Source organism: Lingula anatina, chromosome 3 (assembly GCF_051362555.1).
Source record: "Lingula anatina isolate TDL-2025a chromosome 3, LinAna3.0, whole genome shotgun sequence".
Classification (NCBI taxonomy): Eukaryota; Metazoa; Brachiopoda; class Lingulata; order Lingulida; family Lingulidae; genus Lingula; species Lingula anatina.
Genome location: NC_141769.1, coordinates 11,722,084 through 11,747,592, shown reverse-complemented (window position 1 = coordinate 11,747,592; position 25,509 = coordinate 11,722,084). Strand labels below are relative to the sequence as shown.

At 36.7% G+C, this 25,509-nt stretch overlaps 2 protein-coding genes across 13 annotated transcripts in view; both read left to right on the top strand.

Moving 5' to 3' along the window:
• LOC106167835 (protein inturned) overlaps positions 1-15,117 on the top strand; it is a 29,779-nt gene extending 14,662 nt beyond the window's left edge. For 3 of the 11 annotated variants that reach the window (XM_087007794.1, XM_087007795.1, XM_087007801.1), the window contains 19 exons: positions 4,762-4,898; positions 5,223-5,645; positions 5,977-6,062; positions 6,471-6,671; positions 6,932-7,044; positions 7,302-7,391; positions 7,588-7,665; positions 7,927-8,161; positions 8,591-8,653; positions 9,011-9,232; positions 9,430-9,479; positions 9,834-9,935; positions 10,299-10,402; positions 11,346-11,435; positions 11,815-11,951; positions 12,347-12,432; positions 12,681-12,873; positions 13,485-13,633; positions 13,787-15,117. In XM_087007794.1, coding sequence (XP_086863920.1) covers positions 4,762-4,898; positions 5,223-5,645; positions 5,977-6,062; positions 6,471-6,671; positions 6,932-7,044; positions 7,302-7,391; positions 7,588-7,665; positions 7,927-8,161; positions 8,591-8,653; positions 9,011-9,232; positions 9,430-9,479; positions 9,834-9,935; positions 10,299-10,402; positions 11,346-11,435; positions 11,815-11,951; positions 12,347-12,432; positions 12,681-12,873; positions 13,485-13,633; positions 13,787-13,898 — 2,671 coding nt within the window. In that variant the 3' untranslated portion in view covers positions 13,899-15,117. Of the gene's footprint in view, positions 1-3,801; positions 4,040-4,761; positions 4,899-5,222; positions 5,646-5,976; positions 6,063-6,470; positions 6,672-6,931; positions 7,045-7,301; positions 7,392-7,587; positions 7,666-7,926; positions 8,162-8,590; positions 8,654-9,010; positions 9,233-9,429; positions 9,480-9,833; positions 9,936-10,298; positions 10,403-11,345; positions 11,436-11,814; positions 11,952-12,346; positions 12,433-12,680; positions 12,874-13,484; positions 13,634-13,786 lie in introns of those variants that run through there. The other 8 variants (XM_087007796.1, XM_013546729.2, XM_087007800.1 and 5 more) reach the window with 7 other exon arrangements.
• A 1,330-nt stretch (positions 15,118-16,447) lies between these two features.
• Positions 16,448-25,483, top strand: LOC106159915 (glycine receptor subunit alpha-2). 2 transcript variants are annotated; one of them, XM_013536365.2, is made up of 9 exons: positions 16,448-16,754; positions 20,308-20,417; positions 20,815-20,882; positions 22,747-22,973; positions 23,139-23,221; positions 23,724-23,858; positions 24,251-24,465; positions 24,769-24,942; positions 25,274-25,483. In XM_013536365.2, exons 1-9 carry the CDS (start codon positions 16,678-16,680, stop codon positions 25,481-25,483), a joined length of 1,299 nt encoding a protein of 432 aa, XP_013391819.2. In that variant the 5' UTR covers positions 16,448-16,677. The 2 variants fall into 2 exon arrangements, with proteins under 2 accessions (XP_013391819.2, XP_086865244.1); XM_087009118.1 differs by having other exon boundaries at positions 16,448-16,758.
• Positions 25,484-25,509: the final 26 nt, after the last annotated feature.

Genomic DNA, 25,509 nt, shown 5'->3' with positions numbered 1-25,509 from the left:
CCCTTCTGCTAAGTGATTTACAAATAGACTAATAGATCTTTGAGCGTAGTTTTATCGGGCTACTGTTGAAATGATGGGGAAAGGTTGACAAACCCATTATGTAGGGACTACACGGCAACAACAAACTGATTGCACATGAGATGAGTGGTAAGTCATAGATAGTTATGCAAAAATGGATAAGCTGTGGATTTGCATAGATTCTTCGTCATTAATCCTGACTAGTCTGAATCGAATACTTCAACTGTGTAAGCGACGAGTTTAATGGCGTAAATGTCCGTATACATTCAAGGGATTCGTGTTTATTCATTGCAGTCTTCAGGCTTGTTGTATTTATTTCAAAACCTCAGCTGCACGTGAGATCTATAAACGCTTTGATCAAATATTTCCTTTCGAGTGATAAAGTCATTTGGTCGAATTTCTGCCTCATTTCTGGCTCATTATTTCATTTTGACACAGAGGTGTCTGTGCATCAGCACGCATGTATCACTATGTTACGGATTTGACAGCATCTATAGATATGCTTCTTTCAACGAATTAATCGCTCATTTAATGCGATAAGCCTCATTCAGTCTTTCTGCTTCAAACACGGTATTCTACTTCAAATATATATGTGTGTTATGGGTTAAACATTGTTAGTTATATCTTCTTTTTTACAGCACTTTTGTCCTGCCATATTTCGATTAGAAAAATTTTCGTGTTCATCCACACAGGTCGATCATTCGTTTTATCAAAGGGTCTTGTCGGTAGCGTGACCAGTGATCGCTAGTAACAAAAGGATGTCTGTGCAAACTCATCCTCGGTATCGAATTCAGTTTAGAAGGTGAAGGAAAAGCTGGGTTCGATTTGAACAAAAGAACATGCAAAGATCATTGTTTTCTTAAAACAGTTGGGAAATTTTGCACCGAAGGACTCAGTAGGGGACGTCCAACGATCACAGCCCACTGATCCATCGAGCATTCTGCGTGGTTCAATCAGCCCCTCTGTTTGACCTCTGTCAAAACCGAACGCCAAATTTCCCACTAAAATTGTCCACCTTGTCAATTAAAGGAGGACATTTGACCTTGCCTGGTGCGGACCCCGTCTATTTGTGGTTAAACGTGAAGCATTGCCACCTTAGTAGTAGCCCCTGTCTCAACCGCCGTGTAGCGACGAACCGACCAGTCGCCATCTTGCTTTGCCATGTTTTGCACGTATTTTTCATAATTGTGAAATGGGAACGTGTGAAAAAGAATCTAAACGAGAAGAATATAATTTCCCTTCACACTGTTTTTTTTTTTTTACTTAATTTTATTTTCTGGTTTTGCTGAGATCAGATAATATACTTAAGTATTAAGGTATCCAGGAGCCGCGGTCTCTGTTTTAGGGAAATTCTCAGTAATTTCAAGCTGTTTTTAAGATTATAAGTAGGCCTATACTGTTAAAAACAAGGCGATAAGGTTAGGAATTTTAGGTAAAGCCTTAGGCCTCTTGCTTGGCGTCTATTTTTTTTTTTTTTTATCAAATCTGCAAACTATGCCTACATGTACCTATCGTTAATTTCTTGGCGCAGTGAAATTTAACTTAAAGCAGTATATCGCAAAATTTCTCTCAGCCTTTGCAAGCAATGTCACATTGATCACCTTTGATTCTGTCATCACAAAAGACAGTGATCAGTGACCCTTAGCAAAATGCCTTTTAGATAATGATATGAATGACCTGTAAAAAATGTCCATGTGCAAAGTACTAAAGGAAGTTTGATCGCACACCTGTTACTGTAAAATGTCACTTGAAAAAGTCTTCAGGTGTGACATTCAATACAAGTGTAAGTGTTCTAGGGATGACTAGCTGCAATTGGGATCAACCAGTTAGTTTATTCTTGTTAGCAATGTTGAAGACGCCCCTAGCATTTTAGCTAGACCTCCCAGAATAACATAGAAAATAGCAAACTGACATGCAGGTGGCAGTTTTGTTTCCGCAGGATAGAACGCCAAAATAATATATGAATATGTGCAAATTGCTGAGGCTTTGACCTTTACTTGCGTGCGAGTTTATTTCTGAATAGTAGTAATAGTCAAATTATAAAAAGAAGAGAGTCAGGCAAAAATGAAACTGATTTTTCTTCTATAGGGTAGTAAATTGTTCGAATTTAATTTGATGAGAGAGAGAGAGAGAGAGAGTATCTTTACTTCACTTTCACATAACATTGATTTTCCTGTATATTTGATATGATATTCTTTGTTTAATCTAAAGGCAACAACAAGTCTCTGCACACCGGCCCATTAGCCGAAGTATCTAAACAGCACGGCATTGAAATAAACGGTACCGGGTTATGTTTTAGTTCACGTATGAGCTCTGAATAAATATTTGGTCTGTCTGAAAAATCAGTTTAGCGGGAACCCACCCTTTGACCTGCTGGATTTGAACATAGTTGTGGTATCAAGAGTTGTATTTGTACCGCCTTTTGTGGCTTGACGCAACATTTTTGCCTGGAGTTTTGAAAGAAAACGGATGTTGATGTAATTGAATGCATGACTTTTCTGTCATCAAGCATCACTCATTTTAACATTTGTCATGTCAGTTTTGTTGTCCATTTTGAAGTCGTTATTTATGTACATAAAGGCCTATATGACATTGCTTTAGACTTGGACGAATAAGGTACACAGATCAATAAAAGTGGTGATTTCCAATACATTTTTCTTTGACAACCCCTTTCTTTTTTGCCCTGACTGCATTTTTCATTCATACTTTGTTTGGTTGCATTAAAGAATTGAAGTGTGTCTTAACGATCCCAACATATCACCATGTGTTTTGAATTTTAAACTTGAAAGGCATATTCCAGTGCTTACCAGTTAATATATAGTGCTATTGTTGAACATGTCATTAACAATAGGTCACATTTACTTTCGGTGTCTGCTAGAGGCTCGTCTCTTACATCAGTAGGCCTACTAGCCGTTTACGATCAGTTGGACACTGACAGGGCTCACATACTAGAGGTAAGCTACCGTCCAATGAGAACTCTGAAAATCATGGGGTGATGGAATAAGACGTGAAAACTATAGAATCGGACAAATTGTGGAGTTCACATGAATGGGTCTAATTGCTTGCAAGATGGTTACCCTGTGTGATTATTCCAGATTAATGCCTTTTCCTATGTTTCTTTTTGTCTTAGTGATCCCGACAGCACTACATGTACTAGGCCTTTGCTTAATACTCTTTGTAATCAACCACATTGCTTGTCTCCCAAATTTGATTCCACCCAATTCTGTTCCAGAAATCTGTTTTACTACTTTTCAATTTTTCGTGATTTTAGGAATGATAAAATTCGACAGATTTTTCCCCTTTTTTTCTTTGTGTGTGTGTGTGTGTGTGTGTGTGTGTGTGTGTTTCCACTTTGTTGTAAAACTGAAGCGTTTCATTTTAAAAGTTAAAGTAAACGAAAAGCAAGAATGCTAATAATAAAAGAATGAAAAAAAAAAGTGGCGGACGTCCATACGCAAATGCACCCTCTTAAAATCAAAATAACAGATTGCGATTTTGATGATTAATTTTTTAGACTTTTTAGTGTAGCCTGCCACAATGTACTTTTTCTCATTCCCTCCATGCATTAAGTTTATCTTTTGATTATACTAAGGGCCCAAGATATAGACACTCTCCCTTTATCCATCACGAGATATTTTATCCAATGTTTTCTGGCACGTTCAGCAAAATATATTTCGGGTTCAGGGGTTATCTTAGAACTAAACGTGCATACGTTTGTGCATTGTCTGTTACTGTTGAGGGCGTGTCAACATTCTGTCAAATACTGACCTCTAGCGGCTAGCTTTGACCTAAACTACCAAGTGCCCGGATGTAAACAAGATGGCGGAAGAAGGTGCTCTTTTTACAAAGTTTGAAGTGACAGTAAAATCCATTTGAATGTATTTGCTTCTTTGAGTGCAATGGCTGTTAGGTCATATCCGCGCGATTACTATGGCCCGTTAGACGAGGGAGAAGAAATTGTGGACGACGATGATTATGAGGAAGATAGTTGGTCCTCTTACACCGATGATGACTTTTCTGAGTATGTCAACTTGTTTCGGAATGCCATTTGTTTTATCAGTGTGTCTGTCTGGCTTTGTAATACCGCCAGCAATAACCATGTGTCAAAAACACATATTTTCGTTTGGATAAAAATGATATCACCCATTTAAATACTTGCTTACAGTGCCGCGAATGCATGTGCATCGTTTAATTTTGACTGCAATTTGTTCAACATTAAAACTAAGACACACCGAGGCGACAGTAATCGACTTAGTAACTTTAGTGGTTTATTTTAATTGTGTTTATTTGAACTTAGTTCAGTATCCTAAACATTAAGTGCTATTTAGTGTTTTGTGTTGAGGAACAAGGTAACAGAAAGATTTATAGATTGCATCTTGGACCCATTATACACATATATTATTATATAATGGGTTCAAGATTGCAGAAATTGGTATTGTTGAAGAATATTGTAGCATTCTGGAAGCAGTGTAAGTGTATGGCAAGTAACAAATTGTGATATATTACAATGTGATGACAGAAGATTGGAGTGTTCTTATACCAAAGCGACTGCCAATCAGTACCTTATGCTCACAGATGTATCCACTGCAATTTTCCTTGAAAGTTCAATTCATGTTTCTTACACCAATTTATTGCCAACTAATTGCAAATAAACTTACAATACGGGACATCTGTCTATAAACAGTAAGAGTAAACACAAGTAAACAAACATACTCATTTTAGATATATGTTTTTATATTACAGCAGTTTTGAGCCAGCCTGGGCAAATAAAGTTGGAGAGAAAGGAGACTTGTTCTATGTAGAGCCACCTGAGGGAGAAGAGGCACTGTTCACAAGTCATCAGCCTCTTCATATAAACGGTCACAATAACACAGGTAAAGGTAGTTCAAATACCAGAGAAAAGGCCAGTAACACTGTCTTGGTCTACTCTAGCCAAATAGCTACATAGTTTAAGATAGATTAAAATTAAAAACAAAATCATTGGTGAATTTCGAAAAAATGTTTTAAATTTTCATTAGCTGAATTATAAGATGTTAGGCATTACTTGTATTATTGATTAGATTAAGCATACATTTGATATTATGGGAATCAGAATGAAGATTTTGTAATTGATCTGAAAGACATAATATGTATGATGTTCATGGTGAAATATTATTTAACTACTAGTTTTGTATTAAGATGCGTAATCTTTTGTGGTTTTTCAGGTATAAACTCACACGAAGTGAATTCAGCACAAACAAATGGATCTGCAAAACAAAAAGAAAAGACTTCTATAAAGAAAATCAAAGGCTTTATTGGACTCAAGAAAAAGGATGACCTCAATGGTCACGCCAATGTTCAGTCCAATAACACCAGCACTCCCCCTAGAAGTGTCACATTCCAGGACTCTGTAGTGGGGCAGGGGCTGTGGAGACAAGTTTACATCAATGTGGAGCCAGGAAGACACAATTATGGCCGTAGGGCCACCCTGTGTGAGACAGTGTTTGGGATTATCCCGGGGAGTTTTGACAGTCAGCCCATGAGGAATGGTGTGGAGAATGGAGGCCCTGGGGTCAGAGATACCAGGATCATGGTGCAGGGGCTGGTCCCAGAGGGGGAAGCCATTAAGTGTGGACACATTAAGATAGGTAGGATAGACCTGCTAACTGTTGTATGTATTGTTAAACTTTGTTGATTTATGAACTTTTTGTAAAATAAGTAATGCATGAGTAGGTTTGTGCTACTCTTGCAGGAAAATATTAGAATGATATTCCATCTGTTATTTATGTAACATTATGTAAGCTAATAAGACAAGATCCTGTTTCACCAGATTTTCTGTAAGTTAAAAAAAGAAAGAACCCTTTTCAAGTATAACCAACTGAATATAGTAAATAAGATATACATGAAGGTAGAATATATACCATGGACATGCTGAGGTGATATATGCAACATAAAAAGTTGTTTTTTGTCTATTTTCAGGCGACTGGCTGATGAAAGTCAATGATTTAGATGTTGATTTTGACTCCATTGATACAGTGATATCTACAATACAGGGACCAACACAGGTAACTAAGTTAGCTACACAATCAATGCTACCTGGCAGTTTGGTCAGTTTATCTTTTACTGGTACACTCCCAAGTTTGGCCTTATTCAAGCACTATATGTGTCTGTTATGTATTTGTTGAAGATCTATAGTTAAGAATAAAATTTAATTGATATATTGAAACAAAAAAAAAAAAGTAAAGTTTATTTATAAAAAAAAGGTCAACATTACATGGACTACAAAATTTAAAGTAAATTATTTCAACCATTGTTTAATTTGTTTTTGATTTCAATCCATACCAAAGAGTATAGTTGCAGCTTTATATGTTATCACTGAGATGGGCAAGCAAGTCTATTTGTTTCTTACTTTTTAAACTTGGAGAATTGATGAAAATAATTTTATACCTAATATTAACAAACCTTTCTTCCAGGTCAAACTAACCCTTCAGAAGTTGGCCATTGACTTTCCGTCCAGACCAGCTCTGGCCAGGAAGACCAATGATGCAACTGACCACTTGGTCAAGCTGGTCAGTGGGGAGAGACTGGGTGCATATATACCACAGTTCAAGAATGTACCTCACATAGCAATGTACTTAACACTAGAGGGTAGCTCTGACAGTATGAGAGAGAAGGTAAAGAGATATGGCTCAAATAACCAGTAAAGCAAGGTCTTGTTTTCCCCCATCTGTTCATCTTTCATTTATCTCTTGCCAAATTATTAAAAAAGAGTGAATTTTGTTTATAAATGTGTCTATAAATTAGAGATAAGATGAATATCTAATATATTTTTATTCTCCACTGGTTATTTTCTGCTGTAGGTTTACAATAACACAGGCATCTCCAAAATATCCCTAATTGTAACTGTTTATAATTTAAACTTGCCACTCTTCAGGAGGATATAGTGTACCAGTTTCCAAGACAGGATAACAAGCTGGTCCAGGTGCGGGGGCTGTTCATCACTCTGTGCCACATGCTGGTGGATGTCACAAATAACAGTGCCAAAAAGTAAGTAGATTATTCCCTTAAGGCTTATCTTTCTCTGAAATGAAGTAGAATTGTTTGTTTTATTGTTTCAAGGTGAAATTACTGTATTAATGCTAAAAAAAGTAGTTGGTTGTCAAACTTGAAAAATATTTTGCCATTCCTAAGCTAGAGATAAGCAAAATGATTTTAAGTATGTAAGAAATAGATTTTAAATCATATTGCTCTGAACTACTTGGTGCCTACATTGTGCTTATCAACACATTTATTATAAATTTCAGTTCTACTCTTCTGGTTGAAGGCCAGCTAATCCATGTGGGATACTCCAAGCAAGGCAGAGAAGTATTGATCATAGGGGTACCTGCTAACAGGTAATGCTGTGTTAAGTTTTATTGGTTGACAAATTGGTATCACGTTTTTATATTACACTTTCAAGATAATTTAATGCAGAAAGTATATGTATTTAGCATTTTATGTAGATGTTAAAGTAATTTAGATAGAAATGTAAACCCTGCTGATCTAAAATAAAAGTATATGCTAGACTGACTTTGTAAAGTGCAATTACAGAGTGCCTGCAGAGCAACTAAACCATGTAGTGGATGACACTGTCAGGATGATGAAGGTGCTGTATGGATCTCTAAGAGGGTAAGGAGAAAAACTTTTAGACTGTTTTTTTTTTTAATTGATAAAATATACCTGTAGATTAAGATTGAAGTTAAAAATTAAACTTGATAATTCAGGGAATATTTTGGTAAAAAAATAATGTAAAGATTTAAATGCACCAATCACCCCTGTATCTACTTCTGCTTTACATCTAATAAATGTCTAAGGTAAAATATTAATGGTTCCAAGTTTGATATTTTTAGTTACATATTTATCAAATAATTCATCTCTTCATATTTTCAGTGCTTTTGTTCCGAGAGAGCACCAAGAAAAGCTGGACCATTTTTTCAGCCTCCTGTTCCAGAGAGTTCTACTAAATGAGGAGCTGAGACAGCATGGTATGAAGTGTATGGAGACAGGACAAGATGGCTTCCTGGACACCTTGCCTGGAGTCAGGTGGCTGGACCTGCCAGATGAACCCAAAGTCAACATAAGCAACAGTCTCAGTGAATTAGAAGCAGCAGATTTTGCTGAGATGGTGAGAAGATATTAAGTTTACCAATATTTTCATCAAAATAATAACCTAATAAAGATGTCTATTTATTGTATTATAAAATTTTAAAATATGCCTGCAATGCAAAGTTTGAAGATGGGTAGAATCCATGCTAATGCATGGAATAAGCAACCTTATTCGATACATTTATTCTTCTAAATTTTGTGTGTATGTTGTACACTAAACTGTAGAAAGATTGTCAGGACAGTGAAAGTATTAAAAACAACATTATTGTATTAGAACAGGAGTCAAAGACAACTACAGAAGAAAATTAGATCACACAGAGCTGAGAAATAACAAAGTGCTCAGTTTGTATTTTGAAATAAGCTGAAGCATAGGTGGCAATCTTACACAACTATTTTTATTTGTCTAGTACAAGAAATGTTGAATATGTTTCCATCTTTAACTTTTCAGTCTGACAGCTACTATGACAGAAGAAGAAGTTACACCATCTTGGGGTCCTGTCTGTTTTATAAGGTACTGACAGTATTCCTTCAGCACTGTTTCATTCATATTTTCCATCAAAATACAGCCACAATCTTCTTCTTTACTGTCATTTTACCTTTTCAAAAATGGTTAATTCATCAGTAAAACATTCTAATTTAAGATAGATGAATTAAAGAGATTAAGAATGATCAGTACAAGACAAAATTTAGTATCGACTCCCTTTTCATAATAGTAAAACCCTCTTACAGATATTTTTATCCATTCTCAAGGGTGTCTTGATTATCAATTCTCAGTCTAAGACATCTTCCTGGCTATTCACAGTTTACCCAACTATTTCTGCCTGCTGGGGCTGGCATAATAATGCAGTTGTCTTTGTATTGACTACAGGGTTACTTGATAGCCAACCACCTACACAAAGAAGACTTCATGGATATCGCTCTATACACCAAGTATTACTGCCTGCTGGCGTTATCATCTGAACACCAGGTGGGGCAAGTGGTTGTCTGGAAGGAGGTGTTCCCCACGCGGCGCTGTCATGAGCAGACGGATCCCCTTATCCCAGGTTATACGGAACCAGATGCAAGGTGGTTTTTACTGGTGGTGGGACTGGTGAGTTCACCAATTGTGCTACATTAGATATGGCAGTTGGTTGTAGCATATTGCTTGATTGCTCTGAAGCTTGATTCTTTCTTTACATTTGAAACATGTCAAACATATGTTGAAACCCTGTTATTATTTATGTGTATTTAACAAAGGTTTTTGTGGTCAGAATGATACATAAAGGGATGTAATTGTTGTTGTTCCAGAAACACAGTCTGATATGTGTTTTGCTAGAGGCAGGAGGATGTGCTGGCTGGTAAGATATCACTACTTAAATTCTTTATGGTGTAAAAATTTTAATTTTTACCTACATAAAACATGGTTTGCCTTACAAACACCTGGACCACAACTTAAAAAAATCATGAGTCTCAGAAAAAACTTAAAAAATTAACATCCTTTACTCTCTTCATGTTTTTATTCAGGAAAGCGAAGAATGGTTAAATTTATCTGTACGTACATTTTCCCCATAAGTCTCCAGATTATTGTCTGAAATCCTAAAGTGATTTGCATAAAATGACACCCTGGAGTTTTTCAAAAAAGTTAATCTCAACCTGTTCAACACTAAAAAATGTTCTAAGTAAGAAATCAGTTTTTCTTCCCACCTTTTCAGGATAGAAGGTCACCCCACCCCTGACCCCTTCTTTGTTGACCAGGCCAGGGCCACTCTGCTCCACTTGGAGACACTGGACATGGCTGGACAGTGTGAGGCCAGGTAGGGACATGTGTGCTCATACAGGACACATCTGGACCAGTTTATGGTTCAAAATTGAATGTAGAATGGAGTTTCTTATAGGAACATAACACTGGGTTTGGAGTGCATGTTGTATGTGTTGATGATGAGATCTACTTGTACTGAGGTTACAATGCTGTGGCCCAACTTGGGTCATTTGGCACCTTTTTTCTGATTAAACCATACAGCTTTTATGTTTTTTTCAAGCCAAGTCAAAATATTGAGTCAACTTTGTTGAATGGGATTTATAGAAAAGTGCATGGAATATGGAATATACATCCAAAGATGTAATCATTAATTGTAATATGGTTTCTGTCTATACTCTCATCTCTTCATGTTTCACAGGCTTCACTCTCCATCTCTCCCCGCCCTGATCACTGCAGACCAGCAGCTCCAGGGTAATAAAGGTGCTTCCAGTCAACAAAATGCCAAAGCAGGCATTAAAGCAGGTAGGAGGAGCATAAAACAGATCACACATGAGAAGTCAGTTTTCTTAATTCTCCCTTGGGTCTTTTGTACAAAATGGTAGTATACTTTTCTGGAAGCTATACTTGTATATGCTCCACAGCTAGTTATCCCTTGTTTACTTATTAGGTACAGGTTTGTATCAAACTACATTGTGGCATATCTCAAACTACCATGGCCCCCTGAGATATGACTCACTGCAGGTTGATGTAACCTGTTTTTCATAAGCAAACATGGGGGATGATTTAATCATTCAATGAACAGACATTTTTCTCAGTAATTTATTTGTCTGTATGCACAGCATACGTTATGTCTCCACAGAATCTGTCTGGGTGCAAGAAAGTGGTTTCCATCCTATCTAGGCCTTGTTTTGACATCCAAGTCATAAGGTTGCAATTTACAGCCTTATTGCATGTGTCTTTTTCTATACCTTAACACTGATAAATAGCTCTGCTTTATGCAGATGAACAGATAATGTGGGGAAAAAAAACTAGAGTATTTTTAATCAATCAAGTTTTATGTTTTGTTCATTGAATGATAACATTACATATCATCATATTTTACATATTTGATTTTGCTTTTGGTATTTATTATGTAGCAAAAGTACACAGCTTTCAGTATCATACGCTGAACATATTTATCTCTAGCATATTAAGTTCTTCAAGCTTTCAGTTAAAATTATGGATCTTTTTCCAAACAGTTTAGACTGTCAAAGGACTGATTTATTAATCTATTTTTTTTACTGAAAACAGATAGCTTTTTATGATAATCTCTTAATTCTAGTCAAGGGTACCTCTTTTCTATATTTATTTATTTATTCTAACGTGAACAATATATGGAGCGTAAACTTCAAATATATATTGTGTGTTTGGTGGCAGTGCTTTTTCTTCACTAACCCTGGGTTGTGTGACCTGCTCTGTGCTCTAGGTGCTTCCCCAGTCAACAAGAAATCTCAGGGACCAGAGTCCATACTGAAGAATAAAAAGCCTAGTCCTCTGCTGGACAGGTCAAGAACAGGTATTGACCAGTGATGCTCATTTAAATGTCTAACCGTGAATGTTCCAGCTGAATCTGATACAAAAAAAAAATGATACTGATAGACCTTCAGTGCAATTATGATGTTAGATAATTTAAATTATTGGACAGGGTTTATGAAGTTCAAAAAAATTTTTTTAGTGTGAAATTTGACAGATTTTGGTTTTTCACTATGTTATTTGTCCAAGTGGCTTTGTTTTTACTATTTTAATGATAAATGAAGTTTCATCTTAATGGAAATGCCCTGTACTAGACACCAAGTTCATGTTATGTCTTAAAACTAAGTGACACCTTGCAGAATCTGTTGATTATTTGGATCAGTAGGTAACTGTATTGAAACAGTGGTAATGTTTACTTTCAGAGTCTGATTGTGACAGTACCCAGTCATTTGACACCAGTGAGGGGTCCACCCCTGTCATGAACAGGACATTTGACCGCAAGCCGTCTGCTGGTTCTGAGGACTCTGGGGGCAGTGGAGGCAGCAACCAGCTGTTCAGGGTACCATTTTATATCTGTTCATGATTTAGATAATTGTAACTTTTACTAAATTTGAGCTTTTGTTTATGTCCATTGTGTCAAATTCTCTTTTTAAATATAGAATTACTTGATTTAGGATGGTAGGTAAAGTGAAGTAAAAAAAAAAGATATTTGAAAATATGTGATAGAATGTGAAGAATTGCTATTTTATAGAATTTAAGTATGATTCAATGTTTTGTGTTGTTTTGTAAATCACTGTACAAAGATGAATCCTGTCAGTCTTATAAAGATGTGCATTAGTCATTATACCCAAAAGACATCTAACATGCCTAAGCAGAAAAACCTTGACTATCTATGTAAGTAATGTAGTAAGTAAAGCTGTATGTCTTTTTTTCAAGAGAATTGTTTTGTTTCAGAACACTGGCAAGAAGAGCAGAACCATGCCAGGTGCCTATGACATGTCTGGGATGAGGAGGGACCTCCTTCGTCAGGATTCAGTCAAGTAAGTTACAGAATTACCAGCTTGATCCACTGTTTAATATCTTAGCTACATTTTACTTTTAAAAATATTTCTATTGATGGGCATATAAGGACTAAGAGTGACAAAAAGAAAAAACTCAAAACACATTATAATAGTCCTGGTAGATTTACTGCAATCAGAATTGTATCAGATTATTATAGAGCTAGTGTCTGATCATCCTCAAAATGAGATACAAATCCTAAAGAGACAATTTGGTTTGACCATTGCAGAATGACCGCTGGCCTTGACAACACACTGTTCCACTACTTGCACTTGGACAGCATGGAGGGGGTGTATGTGTGCCCCACTGGAGCAGAGGTCAGTGACCTAGAGGGCAGTGCCCTTCACACACAGCTGGTACAGAACTTCCACGCATGCTGCCTCATCATCAGGAAGGTCTTTGAGAAGGCAGTCAAGGCGAAGGTAAGGTTTTAATAGACTGGGGTGTGTTAGGTGTATAGGGTTTGACATGATATGAATGAGGTCAATACACACTGTGTAGTTTAAGTGTAATATCTCCCTCCCCCTTCCTTAATGTATAACTTTTTCGTCTCTCATATTAGAAAAATTAGAATAGAACTAGTAGTTTCACTAGTGCGCCAAGTTCTGTTTGATTAAACTAGTAAAAATTTGCCAAAAAGTTTATGGGGGTAAGGGTACAATGGATTGGCTCTTATCGAGGGAACATGATGCTGCGCAGTGTTTTACAGTAATAAGCATCATCTGCCCCAAGAAGTGAAACATTTTTAATCAAGTTTAAAAATTAATGATCAAAGTATGAACTGGTTCACTAATATCTCATCTTACCAATTGATGGGTTAAGATAATTATCATTTGTATGCAATACTGTGACAGTCTTTGTGATAGTAAGAAGCTGCCAAGAATTTCTTATGGTATTTCTCATTAACATTAAAACTTAATGAAAGATTCCCATCATCATTAATCAGTAGTACTTATTAACCATCTGTATGTTGAGGACTGAATCCTATGTGATTATGATTAATTGACTATACTGTGTACTGTCTTCCTTTCAGGAGAGAGAAACCAAGGGTATCAAGAGCCGTCTGGGTGAGGACACTTCCTTGATAGATGTCAAAGAACATGGTGTGCTGTTCAGGTGTTCCCCAGAGAGTCGTACTGACAAGAAAAAAGAGGCACCGTCGTTAACATACTGGGTTGTAGGGTATGTGTCTGCAGAGTTTTATTTTTTCCAAAGTACTAAAAAATTTTTGAAATACTGCTTTTTTTCAAATTACTTTTTTGAAATTTTATTAACGTTTTGCTGTTTAAAAATAATTTTTTAAATTGTCTAATTTATTTATTTATTAAATTTTAGGCGCCTCTTCTTTGATCCTTACCCCAGAGAAGTTTACGTCTGCTTTCAAGATTCAGCACAACAAAATTTGGTAGAACTGGCTTTCAAGTTAAGTTTTGGAATGTGTGTTTAGGTAGTCTGCGGGGAGAACAGAGCAAAATAACCCAATCACATGAAAACCTGTTAATATTCCCCACATTGTCATTCTATAAAAAGAAAAGAGTGGAGATTAGAGTTGACACTAAGTACGGCCATCAAGACCAGATGTGAGAAATTCAGTCATCTTGTTTTGACAGGAAATAGATGTTTCTCATGTTATGGAGAAAAAAATGTGTACAGCGCTATGAGCTGTATCAGTTGAGACCTGAACAAACAACTTGAGAGCGATGTAAACATCGTTGCCAACTTGCCATAGTGATCACGAAAAGGGACCAAGAAACTTTAGCACAAGTAGATTTGATTTGGAAGCAGAGTGGGCCATTGGTTTTATATACTCATGTATATCATATATATTTATGTATATCGTTCTATAAATCCCAACTCACTCATACACCATGAGACCTGCCATAAAAGCAATACTCCTTCCATCAGCTGCTGTGTCACAAGGACCATCACAAGTGTCTTGTTACACTTTGGAAAGTAGACTCTGGAGCCGTAATTGTACTTAAAACGGCATCCGTCATTATGCATATCATCGTACACCAGTATTTCAAGAGAAGTGCAGGAGTTTTGTATTTGTTTTAATTGTAGGTCTGTTTTTCCTGAGTACAATTTTTTGTAAGAAGGAGAGTGTGGGTGATGGATTTAAAACCTCTTTCAGTCATTTCATTTGTCATTATTTAACAGGATTTTTATACACCAACAATCTGGTGTCTCAGTTACATAACAGTAATTGTTATGACTGAAATCTTGAAGGGGACTACTATGATTTTGTTAACCGATACTTGTTCAGTAAAATTTCACTTTCACAACTTTGTAGGAATCTCACTCCAGTTAATTGTAACTTCTGTTACGAATCTCACTCCAGTTAGTTGTAAGTAGATTTTCTTGTTTTCATGTTTGCAGTTACAACATAAGTATGTAACTGTCCTTGTCTGACATAGACACCCCATAAATCATTGAATAAGATGTCACCATTACTGGGAACAAATTATTGCCAATCATTTCAGAATCACATAAATCATGGTTAATCTTGTCTTAATATATGGATTGGGCCACTTTTACACTTGAGTCAAAAATATCGTGAAATCAAATCAATGTTATTTTTATATATACTATATGTTTAAACTAAAGAAAAGTATTATTATTATTATTTATTCTTGCCATTTCACTGAATAAACATTTTCTACTTACACTGCCTGTTGTTGGAATGATGAATAAGAAACCACTTACAGATAAAATTAATGTTGTCTTACAGTACACTTAATTTTATTACGTAGAAACCCTTTTGAATATTACATAACACGTAAGACTCCCAATAAATTGCACTGCATCCAACATAACTCACTTTTCAGTCGGGACACAGGTGTAAGGTCCACCACTATGACCTGCACAGGTAAAATATATCGTCCAGGGTTAAAAATGACCAACCTCTCCCTTTTAAAGGCATTTAAAATGTCCTTCTGGCGTTGCTCACAGCAATAATGGACCCAGCAAGAGGAAACTCAGACAATATTCATCACAGGCGGTTAGGCAGCATGATCAATTTGTGGGGATCCCAGGAGGTTTATACATTTTTCAAAAGAAAACTTTGGTGTAACACCATGCAGATGTCCTCATATTTATTTCATTCACTGATGAATGATGATCGGTGGAACTGTTTTTTGGGCGTGAATTATTTACCAGCTGACTGCAAGATGCCATCCCAAACGTTACCGCAAACACGAACAAGAGGGCGCAGTCCTTGGCCATTGCAAAGTCTCTTACCTGTGTTTCAATTTTTACAAACGAAATAGTGTACCCAATAGTATACGTGTGTGTGTGTGTGTGTGTGTGTGTGTGTGTGTGTTCTAAAGTAATAATTATACAAGCACGCAGGCCCGTAGCCAGGGGGGGTTCGGGGGGTTCGAAAGAACCGCCCCTTTTGCTGGGAAAAGGTCCACTCTGAGTAAAATTTGATCTTAGTACATGAAGTTTTTATGGAAAAAGGTCCACTTTTTCAGAAAACGAACCCCCCTTTTGAAATTGCTGGCTACGGGCCTGAGCACGTCTCTGCTCTGTACAATAATGCCAGCTGGAACCATCAATTATCGGGAGAAATACTTGGCAAAGGTACACTGAAGCCACTGAATTGTTTAAAATTAAAGCATTTGCTGAAGTTCAACGTCTATAAAAGTCCAATGACTAGTAAAAGTCATACCAATAAAATTATCTTTAAATTGATCAGAATTTTCATCTAGGGGCACATTAAAGAAATGGGAAGACGGCGAGATGAGATTCATTTCAGTGTCCTACCAAGAAGTCTCTTTATAACTTCTTGGTCTTACCAAGTGCCGTCATATTATTTACCATATCGTACGCGTTGTTATACAATCCAAAATAGATATTTTGGCTAAATTATTCATTCTAACCAATCAAAATCAATTTAAACCACTTGTTAATCGTTTAACGTTACGGACAGTCGAGTTCACACAATGGCTGCTCACTCACACAACTGAATTCAAAACACTTATTGATAATGTGCCGCCTGGCAGTTTTTCCCGTCAGTGCAAGTGAATGTATCGATTGCGTGCGCTTTGTTAGATAAGACCAATCTCGTCCGACTGGGATGAACGTGGAAGGGGCTCGCCAAACCACGGGCACATATATATCTACATGTAAATACACGTTTATTTAAATACCTCGAGTTACTCCATTGGAGATTATCGGAGGAACGGTACCGGTGACAGTGGTCATGAAAATTGGTCCACAGCATGAAACGTCTGAGGTTTCTCGTTAGCTGCTTACTGCTTGGCTACGTCTTGGGTGCCTGTTGCATGCTTACTGAGGCGTAAGTACGTTTTTTATGTACCTTTTGTTGGCGTTATTTCAAAGAGAAGGGGAGAAGGAACAAACTCTACCATACAGTTCTATAATTCCTGTCACAATATTAACTTATAGTGTTTTCTTTTTTTTACCCCTGTTTACAGGAGTTTTATATGACCGTCAAATGTATGTATAGGGTGGACTATTAAGATCACGTTAAAAAAAGCAAAGAAAAATTCTTTCGTGTGCTGTGATCTGTTGGTGTTGTTTTTAATTTGCAGTAGGATTAAGTAAATAAACTTGCTTTAACAGGGCGACACACAATAAGGAGAGTCATGGCGTTCAATGTCCCAGTTTCTCAAATTGAAATTGGCAACATATCATAATTCTAATTGATCAAAGTTTTGCATCAGTAAATAAGAACAAAAATGTGGAAGATGTAAGGGGTTTGGTGAAAAGAAAGAAAACTCAAGATATTGGTTAATTTCCTCATTTTTGAAACGGAACAATGCTTGAACATTTGTTTGACTTATACTTGTTATTCAACTCCACGAAAGATATGTATCGCAAAATGACAGTTAGTGGTAAGACTGTCGTTGTTATCCTTTCGCCAAATGTTGTGATATTGTAATATATCCAGATTTGCTGGTGATTAAGCAGGTGGACAAATTAATCGTTTCAGTAGTCGCAAAGGAGATTATATCATCCGTAAGACGAATCTGACTTTCCAAACAAACGGTGGCACTGGGTCTATATGCCTTCAGTCCATACACAAAGCTGTGTCTAACAGACCAAGAGAGGAATGATATGCATCTGCGGGCTTAGAAATGTAAACTTTAAATTGATTGTTTGCTCCTGTCATATTAGTTATAAATCAAAACTGGGTACCCTCTCTACCCTACAGCTGATCATACACATTATCTAAAAAGGCATTTCTGCATCACTGACCAGTGAGTACTTACTAGAGATAAAAAGGAAACAGTAGCAGTCTGGGGCGTGGTATCAAATATCTATTATGAAATTTAGATAAAATTCTTTAATCCATACACGTGTACAACACGAAACACAACATAAGTACATCGAGAAAGTGAAATTGTAAAGATAAAAAGGGTGCTGGATCAGAAAAACAAGTTGTAATTTAGCACAAACTGAATAAGCTGAAACAAGCACACTTATCTAGTGCAAAATGTACTTTGGGGCCTGTAACAGTTCACCAGTTATGTTTGTCCTGAAAAGGGCAAATAACAGTACCAATAGCACTGATGGCCAAGAAAAGTGAGGTGGGCATGCTACAGGTGTCTCTGAAACTCTATTGACTCGACAATATATTTTGCTCGAGATGGTTTCATATTACATTTAAATCTATTCCTGCCGTATGTGATTGTAACTTCGGGCAAAGAATGCGAATGGAGCTAGGACATTCAATCTCATAAACTCCCTCTCACAATAGTCTCGAGAACGGTAACCCATATACAAATAACAAAAAATCATTTGATTCACACTTATTGGAGGCGAGATTGGGCAATGTGAAAAGGTGAATTGATTTTATTCTACACTCATAACTTTGTCGCATTAATCATAACAGATTTTCTTTGTTGAAAATTGTGTTTTGGTTTATATTGTCAAAGCTTTGAGAGTTGCCATGGTTAAAGAATTAATAAAACATTTCTAGAAATCAACATATTGCTTCGTCGTTAAGAGCGTGTTTATTCTACGAGGGAACGTTTCAACATACTTTTTATTTATTGTTTCCTTAACACAAAGATTTCCACCTCTGTACTTTTCGAATATCAAGTTACATTATTTTGAAATTAACGTTGCATTTCTCATCTTTAGTGTAAGGACAATAGAACATTGGACGATATAATATATAATTTCACATAGTTTATAGTTTCATATTAGCAAGGCGAATTCAACCTGGCTTACACTTTGATAAACTGCAATAATAGTTTCTCTTCGAATATATATTTAGGACATTTCGTCTGAGGGGCCATTCAGAATGAGAAGAGCGGAGTGCTAGTTGGTCCACGGCCTAAATATAGCGGACCTACATGACAGGAAGACCGCTTAATCCTGTAATGGTCTCTCCGCCTCTTCCACCCCCCCACACCCCCCCCCCCCCCCACGCGTCATCCCTGCAGGGGCACAGTATTAAAACTCGTCTCAATGCGACCTGTCGAGGGACGACGCGTGGGGAGGGGTAGGAGGGGCGCCATATTTAGGCCGTGGACCAGCTACCACTCAACATTTCTCATTCTGAATGGCCCCTCAGAGATATGGAAATGGGTTTTACTGCAAAGCATATTATATTAATAACAGTATCATAAAAATAAATAGGTTGTATACGGCTGTCACGTCTTTAGCTCTGACATCTTCCAGTCTGATCGCTTTTCGACGAGGATTTTCTTCAAATCTTTAGCTAACGTGAAGATAATTTTCATAAAGTAAAATGACACGTGATTGTGGTGGGAGTTGTATGAAATGTCTTCCCCCTTTCACTCGTGTTAAAATTATTGTGATTATTATGTCAATCGATCACAGGACAAGTTATGGAAACAACTTGGAGGACGGACTCATTTAATTCTGATAGAAAGTCGCGTCTTAGGGAAAATAGTGTTAGGAACAATCGTTTGTGTAAACAACCACGTGATTTTCGTTTCAGAAGAAACTAAATTTTCACACGGCTTGTAATATTTCAACAACAGTAATAAAATGAAATCATAACGCTTGACGAACTATTTGCCTTCCGTGAATGCAACAAATCAAAATGAAAGGGTCAAGGTTTTTTACATTCAACACTACCTTTATAGCAGCCTTTGTCCAGGTTGCTAAACACATACCAAGTAAAATATTATAAAAGAAGCAGGGGAGGCACCGTGTCTAGTTGGCTTAGCATTTCAGTTGCATTTTTTTTTAAGTTGCTGCTTTATATGCTTTATATGAAATCCAAGGTTTATTTTTCAGACAACGCCAATGGTGACTTAAACAAAATATAGTTTTAGGTCTGAGTTGCGCAAGTTGATGCTTGAAGACTATAGTGTCACCCCCTCATCATACGATGTCTAATCCAGGCTCCCACGTTACTCAGAGATTTAAAAGATTAAATAAAACGGAGGTTGCGTTTAAGAGATTTAAACAAGAGTAAAATGTTTTGTTTTAATTCGGAACAGGGAAATGAGAGAGGGAAATCAAAAAGGGAGATAAAATGGGTGCCGGCAGGGAGGAATAAAGGGAAGAAAGAAGGTAGAAGAGGGGAAGGAAGAGAGGGAAGAGGGAAGAGAAAGCTACTTATTTTAGTCCAGTTTGGTGTGACGAAGTTTTTAAAGGATAGCAATTCGGGCGTGACCATGAGCTTTGCTTTAAAAGGCAATTTTCTCTTCTCCAAATAAATATAGGTATTTATCTAAGCGATGTGTTATTTGAAGCAAACCAACCGACTCAAGATGTAAACATCAAAACAAGAAAAATCGTTTGCTGCTCTTTGTAAAGTGGGTATTCACAAAACAAGGAGAGCGACTAAATGTTTTGGGAACAATTAATTTGATAAATTATGTATCATTCTTTATTGACAATTCCAGGCAAAATGCGACCAGTGAAAAAAGCTCTGAGTATATGGAACAAATAGAATTCTTGGAGCACCTGTTGAATCTTACATACGACAAGCGGATCAGACCGCAGTTCACTGAAGGTATTGCCCTGAATTGGATGTTCGAGTTACTTATCATTTCGGCATCTTTTATTATTTAATGATTTCCAGGTAAAACATTCTCATGTAAAAGACACGAGAACTTTTCCTCAACCCAAATAATGCACATTATTTTCGGTAATTGTTATATTTCGTAAATATTGATGTTTTCTCCTGTTAATGTTGATCAAGAATAATCATGTTAAATATCATATAAGCTTGTATGCAGAAATACCTCCCTTCGCTATTATATTGCTATTATATTTCATTTCATTTATTTCATACTAGTGCCTGTTTTTAATTGATATTTAATTGACATTTTCCTTTTCATAAATCAAGATTTAACAGAATTCTGTTACGTTTTATTTATTTATTAATTTTATTTTTTCAAAAAAAAAAGGAAAGCCAACCGTCGTGACTGTCGACATATTGCTCAGTTCTATAACCGACATCAATGCGGCAGCCATGGTAAGTATAAATGTATTCATGTTAACTTTGTTCACGCACACTGGCTCTTCATGACGAGAAATAAAGAAAAGATTGTCCCAACCGAAGAAAATGAAATAAAAAATTGGTTCAGGGTAGTCTGTCGGGTTTGCATACAGTGTTTTGAGTTTGGGCGTGAGGTGAAAAATAAAGATTGACGTGGTCCAGTCGGTTCAATTAAATGCTTCATGCCCTTCGCCTATTCTATCTGAAGGGGAAGGACAAATAATCATTTCAGGTCGTTTATCATAAAAGGATGAATTTTTTGATAAAACGTACTTGCTTTTAGAAAACTAGATTTAGGTTATGCATCAACATCATTTCCTTTTTTATTGGTGGCGTTATATATTACATTTTGCTGAATTCTATCGATTTAAATTTCACTAATAAGGTCCTTGAAAGGGATAGAACAAAATGAAACTTTTAGACACATTATTTGTCTCTGAGTTACACAGACGTTCTGTCCATGGCTATCTTCATTTACTCCTGAATGGCCGACCATCTAACCGTTATGTGTTCATTCGTTTGATCCACTGAATAGCTGAAGGCTTCCCAACGTGACAATTGTGATCTAATCGTTAATTTGAACAACAAATTGAATGCGTGCCACTCACGATTTGCTTTAGCTTTGACTGATCTTCTACTTCACGGGAACTCACCAGGATCTTGAGTTTAGACATGGGCCTAACTGAACAAATATATTAACGAATGAATCAGTTTAATATGGTAGTTAGGATAATCTATACTTGTTTCTAACGGTTCACGTATTTAATTTTCCCGGCATTACAAAAAGTGGTATCTAGGAAGAGAATTGATTAGATTTGTTTGGCATAGTCGAGGAAATACCGTATTCTGATACTGTACAATTAATACTCCCTCGACATCAAATATATAACAGGCAAGCACGCCTTGATTAATGTATTGTCTCTCTTTCTAAAGAATCTTTTGTTGTGGCTGTGTTTTCTGGTTCTTTGAAGTGATATCGCTGTCATAAAGTTTAACCACGGGGTGTCGCCAGCTCCACATAGATACAATTCAGAAAACTTTTGGAACGCTTGTGGTGGGGTGGGGTAGGTTAGCGTGAGAACAAATGGTCTGTGAGATATCATATGAAAAGTTATCCTATATACTTAATGACCTTCAATAAACAGTTCAGCGAGAGATAAACCCTCGAATATCTAGTAGCCTGTCGGGTATTTAGTAATAATAATAATAATAATAATAATAATTTTATTCAGCACAGAAATGTTTTTACACTTAAAGGCTCTCTAAGTACTATGTACTTTACATATAGGATAATAGTAATGAAAGTAAATAAATGAAAATTTAAATGTAGCGTTATACAATATACATTATAAAGAGATACAAGAAAAAGGGATGAGATCGTTTGTGTATTTGTTGCTAATTATTTGCGTTTTATCAGTACCTTATTAATAGATATTTGTAGATATTCTCTGTACTCCATCACATGTACATTTACACAATCGTGAATAACTTCCCTCTTTACATGGAATTCCTAGATCATTAGAAGCATAATAGTCTTCTTACTTGGAAAATCAAAGATTGTCAGACAAACATTCGTGTCCAATTAGACATTTTATGTTGTAATCCCATCAATATTTTAAGAAAAGCGAAACCAAATCGTGACTACAGCGAAGGCACAAAACCGCAAAATTTGCAAATGTTATCCAATCCTCAGGTTGTCCAATCCTTCTGTCTTCCTTTCAGTCTTTCTTTCTTGCAGTTTTTCTGTCTTTTTTTTTTTATAAAAATTGACCAAATAGTATAATTTTCACCTAGAAAATTCGTAGTACGCTGTTGGATTCTATATCAAATTTCTTTGCAGGAATTCGGCATAAATTTCTACTTGCGACAGATGTGGAAAGAGCCCCGCCTAGCCCACCCGAACGCAACCAACGACAAGATGCTGACTCTGTCTGAGTCTCAGCGGAACCATATCTGGGTACCCGACTTGTTCTTTTCAAACGAGAAGAAGTCCTCCTTTCACACCATTACCTTACCCAACTTAATGATACGAATATCGCCTAAGGGGGACGTTCTTTACTCTCAGAGGTAATTCATATCTGACCTGAGACTTTAAAATGTAATTAAAATTTAATTTAATATTTTCATGATAGTCAGTGTATTGAAAAATTGCCAGTGCTCATTTTGCATAACCTACTAGGCTACTATGATAAAATTCACCTCTCGGCTGGTTCTGTATTTTATCTCTTCCAGATTGTCAGCAACACTAAATTGCGAATTCGATCTGGTGAAGTTTCCGATGGATAATCAAACATGTCGGATTAAGATGGAGAGCTGTAGGTATCCATACTACCTGGTTTGACTTTCTACGTACTTATACCTATCCAGTATAACATCTTAATTCCTGCAGTATTCTCATTAAACTGCAATGAAAAGTTCTAGGTGTTTCGGCGGCCTTTTGCAGACCCGTTTTTGGTTACGTTTTACATTTTGCAACACAATGATTGTATTTTGTATAATGAAATGCAGCTGCCCGTATTTAACGTCGCTTTTCATATTAACCACTTTTCTCAATAATTACCTTTCTTTTTCATTAATTTACTTTCGATACTGTTTACTAAGTCACTTCATCGTTCCAAACTATCACTAAATTGTGGAGATCTCCATACAGGCTCACTGAACGAAAATAAAATGATTTCCCAACTGTTTTATCCACCCAAATGGTCAACTTAGATGTCCGACAGTCATCAGTCCAGTCATAGGCCACCTTAGGGAACTATTTGTTGGTTGACCATCTACTGGACTGGTCATTTGATTGTCTCACCGTTTTTTCCACAGATGCACACTCTACGACCGACTTGATATTCAAATGGGTAGATCGCGTACAATATGACGAAACCCTAGATAACACTCTCCCAGAATTTGAGTTGGACGGTATTTCTACAGGGGACTGCACCGCAGTTTACTCGACAGGTAATTAAAGTAGTTATGAAGATTAGAAAAACTATCACTGGACCTGTTTCGAGCAATCGAGACTGTAGAGGAATAACGTATTTCCGTCCGTTATTTCTAATGCCGTTGTCACATTATTGAAAGAAACAGTTCGTATGCAAATTACATTGGCTTTTTCGATTTTGAAATTACTGATTAAAGAATAAACAAATCAAACTTTTCAACCAAGAAATAATTGGAACCGTTTACTACCTATTTTAAATCGTTTTAAAGCTTACCTACAATCTATAAAATTACTTTTACTATGCTCCTTTATTGAGTAATTGCTCTTAACGCAGCTAAAAAGGCAAATGATTTCTGATATTTATACGTTACATACACCGACGGACTGAACAAATTCTTGTCATATCTAGGATCGTTCACGTGCCTCTACATGGACCTCCATGTCACCAGAGATTTACGCTACTATATCCTGAATGTCTACTTGCCGAGTGTCATCGTTGTCCTGTTGTCATTTGTCAACTTCTGGATAGATGCCACAGCTGTTCCAGCAAGGACAACGGTTGGAATCGTCACCATCCTTACAGTGACAACCCAGAGCGTGACACTTCAAGACCGTCTACCAAAGGTGATTGCGGACGTATATAACACAACTCATATTTTCTAGCAAGACTGGAGCTTCTCTCTCTCCATCTCTCTCTTACATGTTCCAGCCCACTTGGAATATGTATATCGTCGATGGGTTCGTTTCATTATGTCCTCCCCCCCCCCCCACCCCCACCCCCACATCCTTCACTTTCCTCTCTCATATATGTGTTAAGATCGATGAAAGGCGAGTTGACAATCTCATTTTAATGTTAAAACAAGTGTAATTCTGTCTCCTAAATCTGCAAAGTGATATTGTTGTTTGTAATATTTTTTCATTTCAAAGGTGTCTTACATCAAGGCAATAGACGTGTGGCTCTCAGTTTGTCTGGTGTTCGTGGTGGGCTCTATGTTAGAATACGCAGTGGTCAATGTGATGCTTCAAAGGGAGCGAAGGCACAAAGAAAAGATCGCACATCAAAGTTTGAACCGTTTGAGCTCCAACGGTGACATTTCAAAGGTGAGAATTTGTGGATTACAGACTCCAGTTTATTTCTCCGAATATTTTTTCTCCAGTCCTTCATTGCTGTCGGGATAAACTTCTTTATTGGAGACCCCCCTAGCCCCAATTAACATTTTTTTTATATTCACAGAATACATTTATTCAAGAAAGAACTGCACAGCTCATTAACGGACCAACTCTTGCGATACAATATACTTCCGAATTAAATAACTTAAATATAGACTTTCGTAAATGACCCAACTTGCTTTAATGTATCAGATGAATGACAATGCAGCACCAAGTGAATCGCGATTCATCAGAGTTAAAATCGTTTTCTGTTATATTTCAGGACACACAAAAAGATCAGTCCATCACTCCAGTGGAATCTCAATTTGAAAAGGAGGAACTCTCGGACAGATTATCCACAATTCAAAGTGCCAATTACGAACACAAACAAACGCCTTCAGAAAAAGTAGACTATGTGTCCCGGATCGCGTTTCCAGTGTTATTCTTCTCTTTCAACATTGTCTACTGGTTAGTTTACCTGACCAGCATATAAAACATTTCAAAGCTATTTTCATCAAA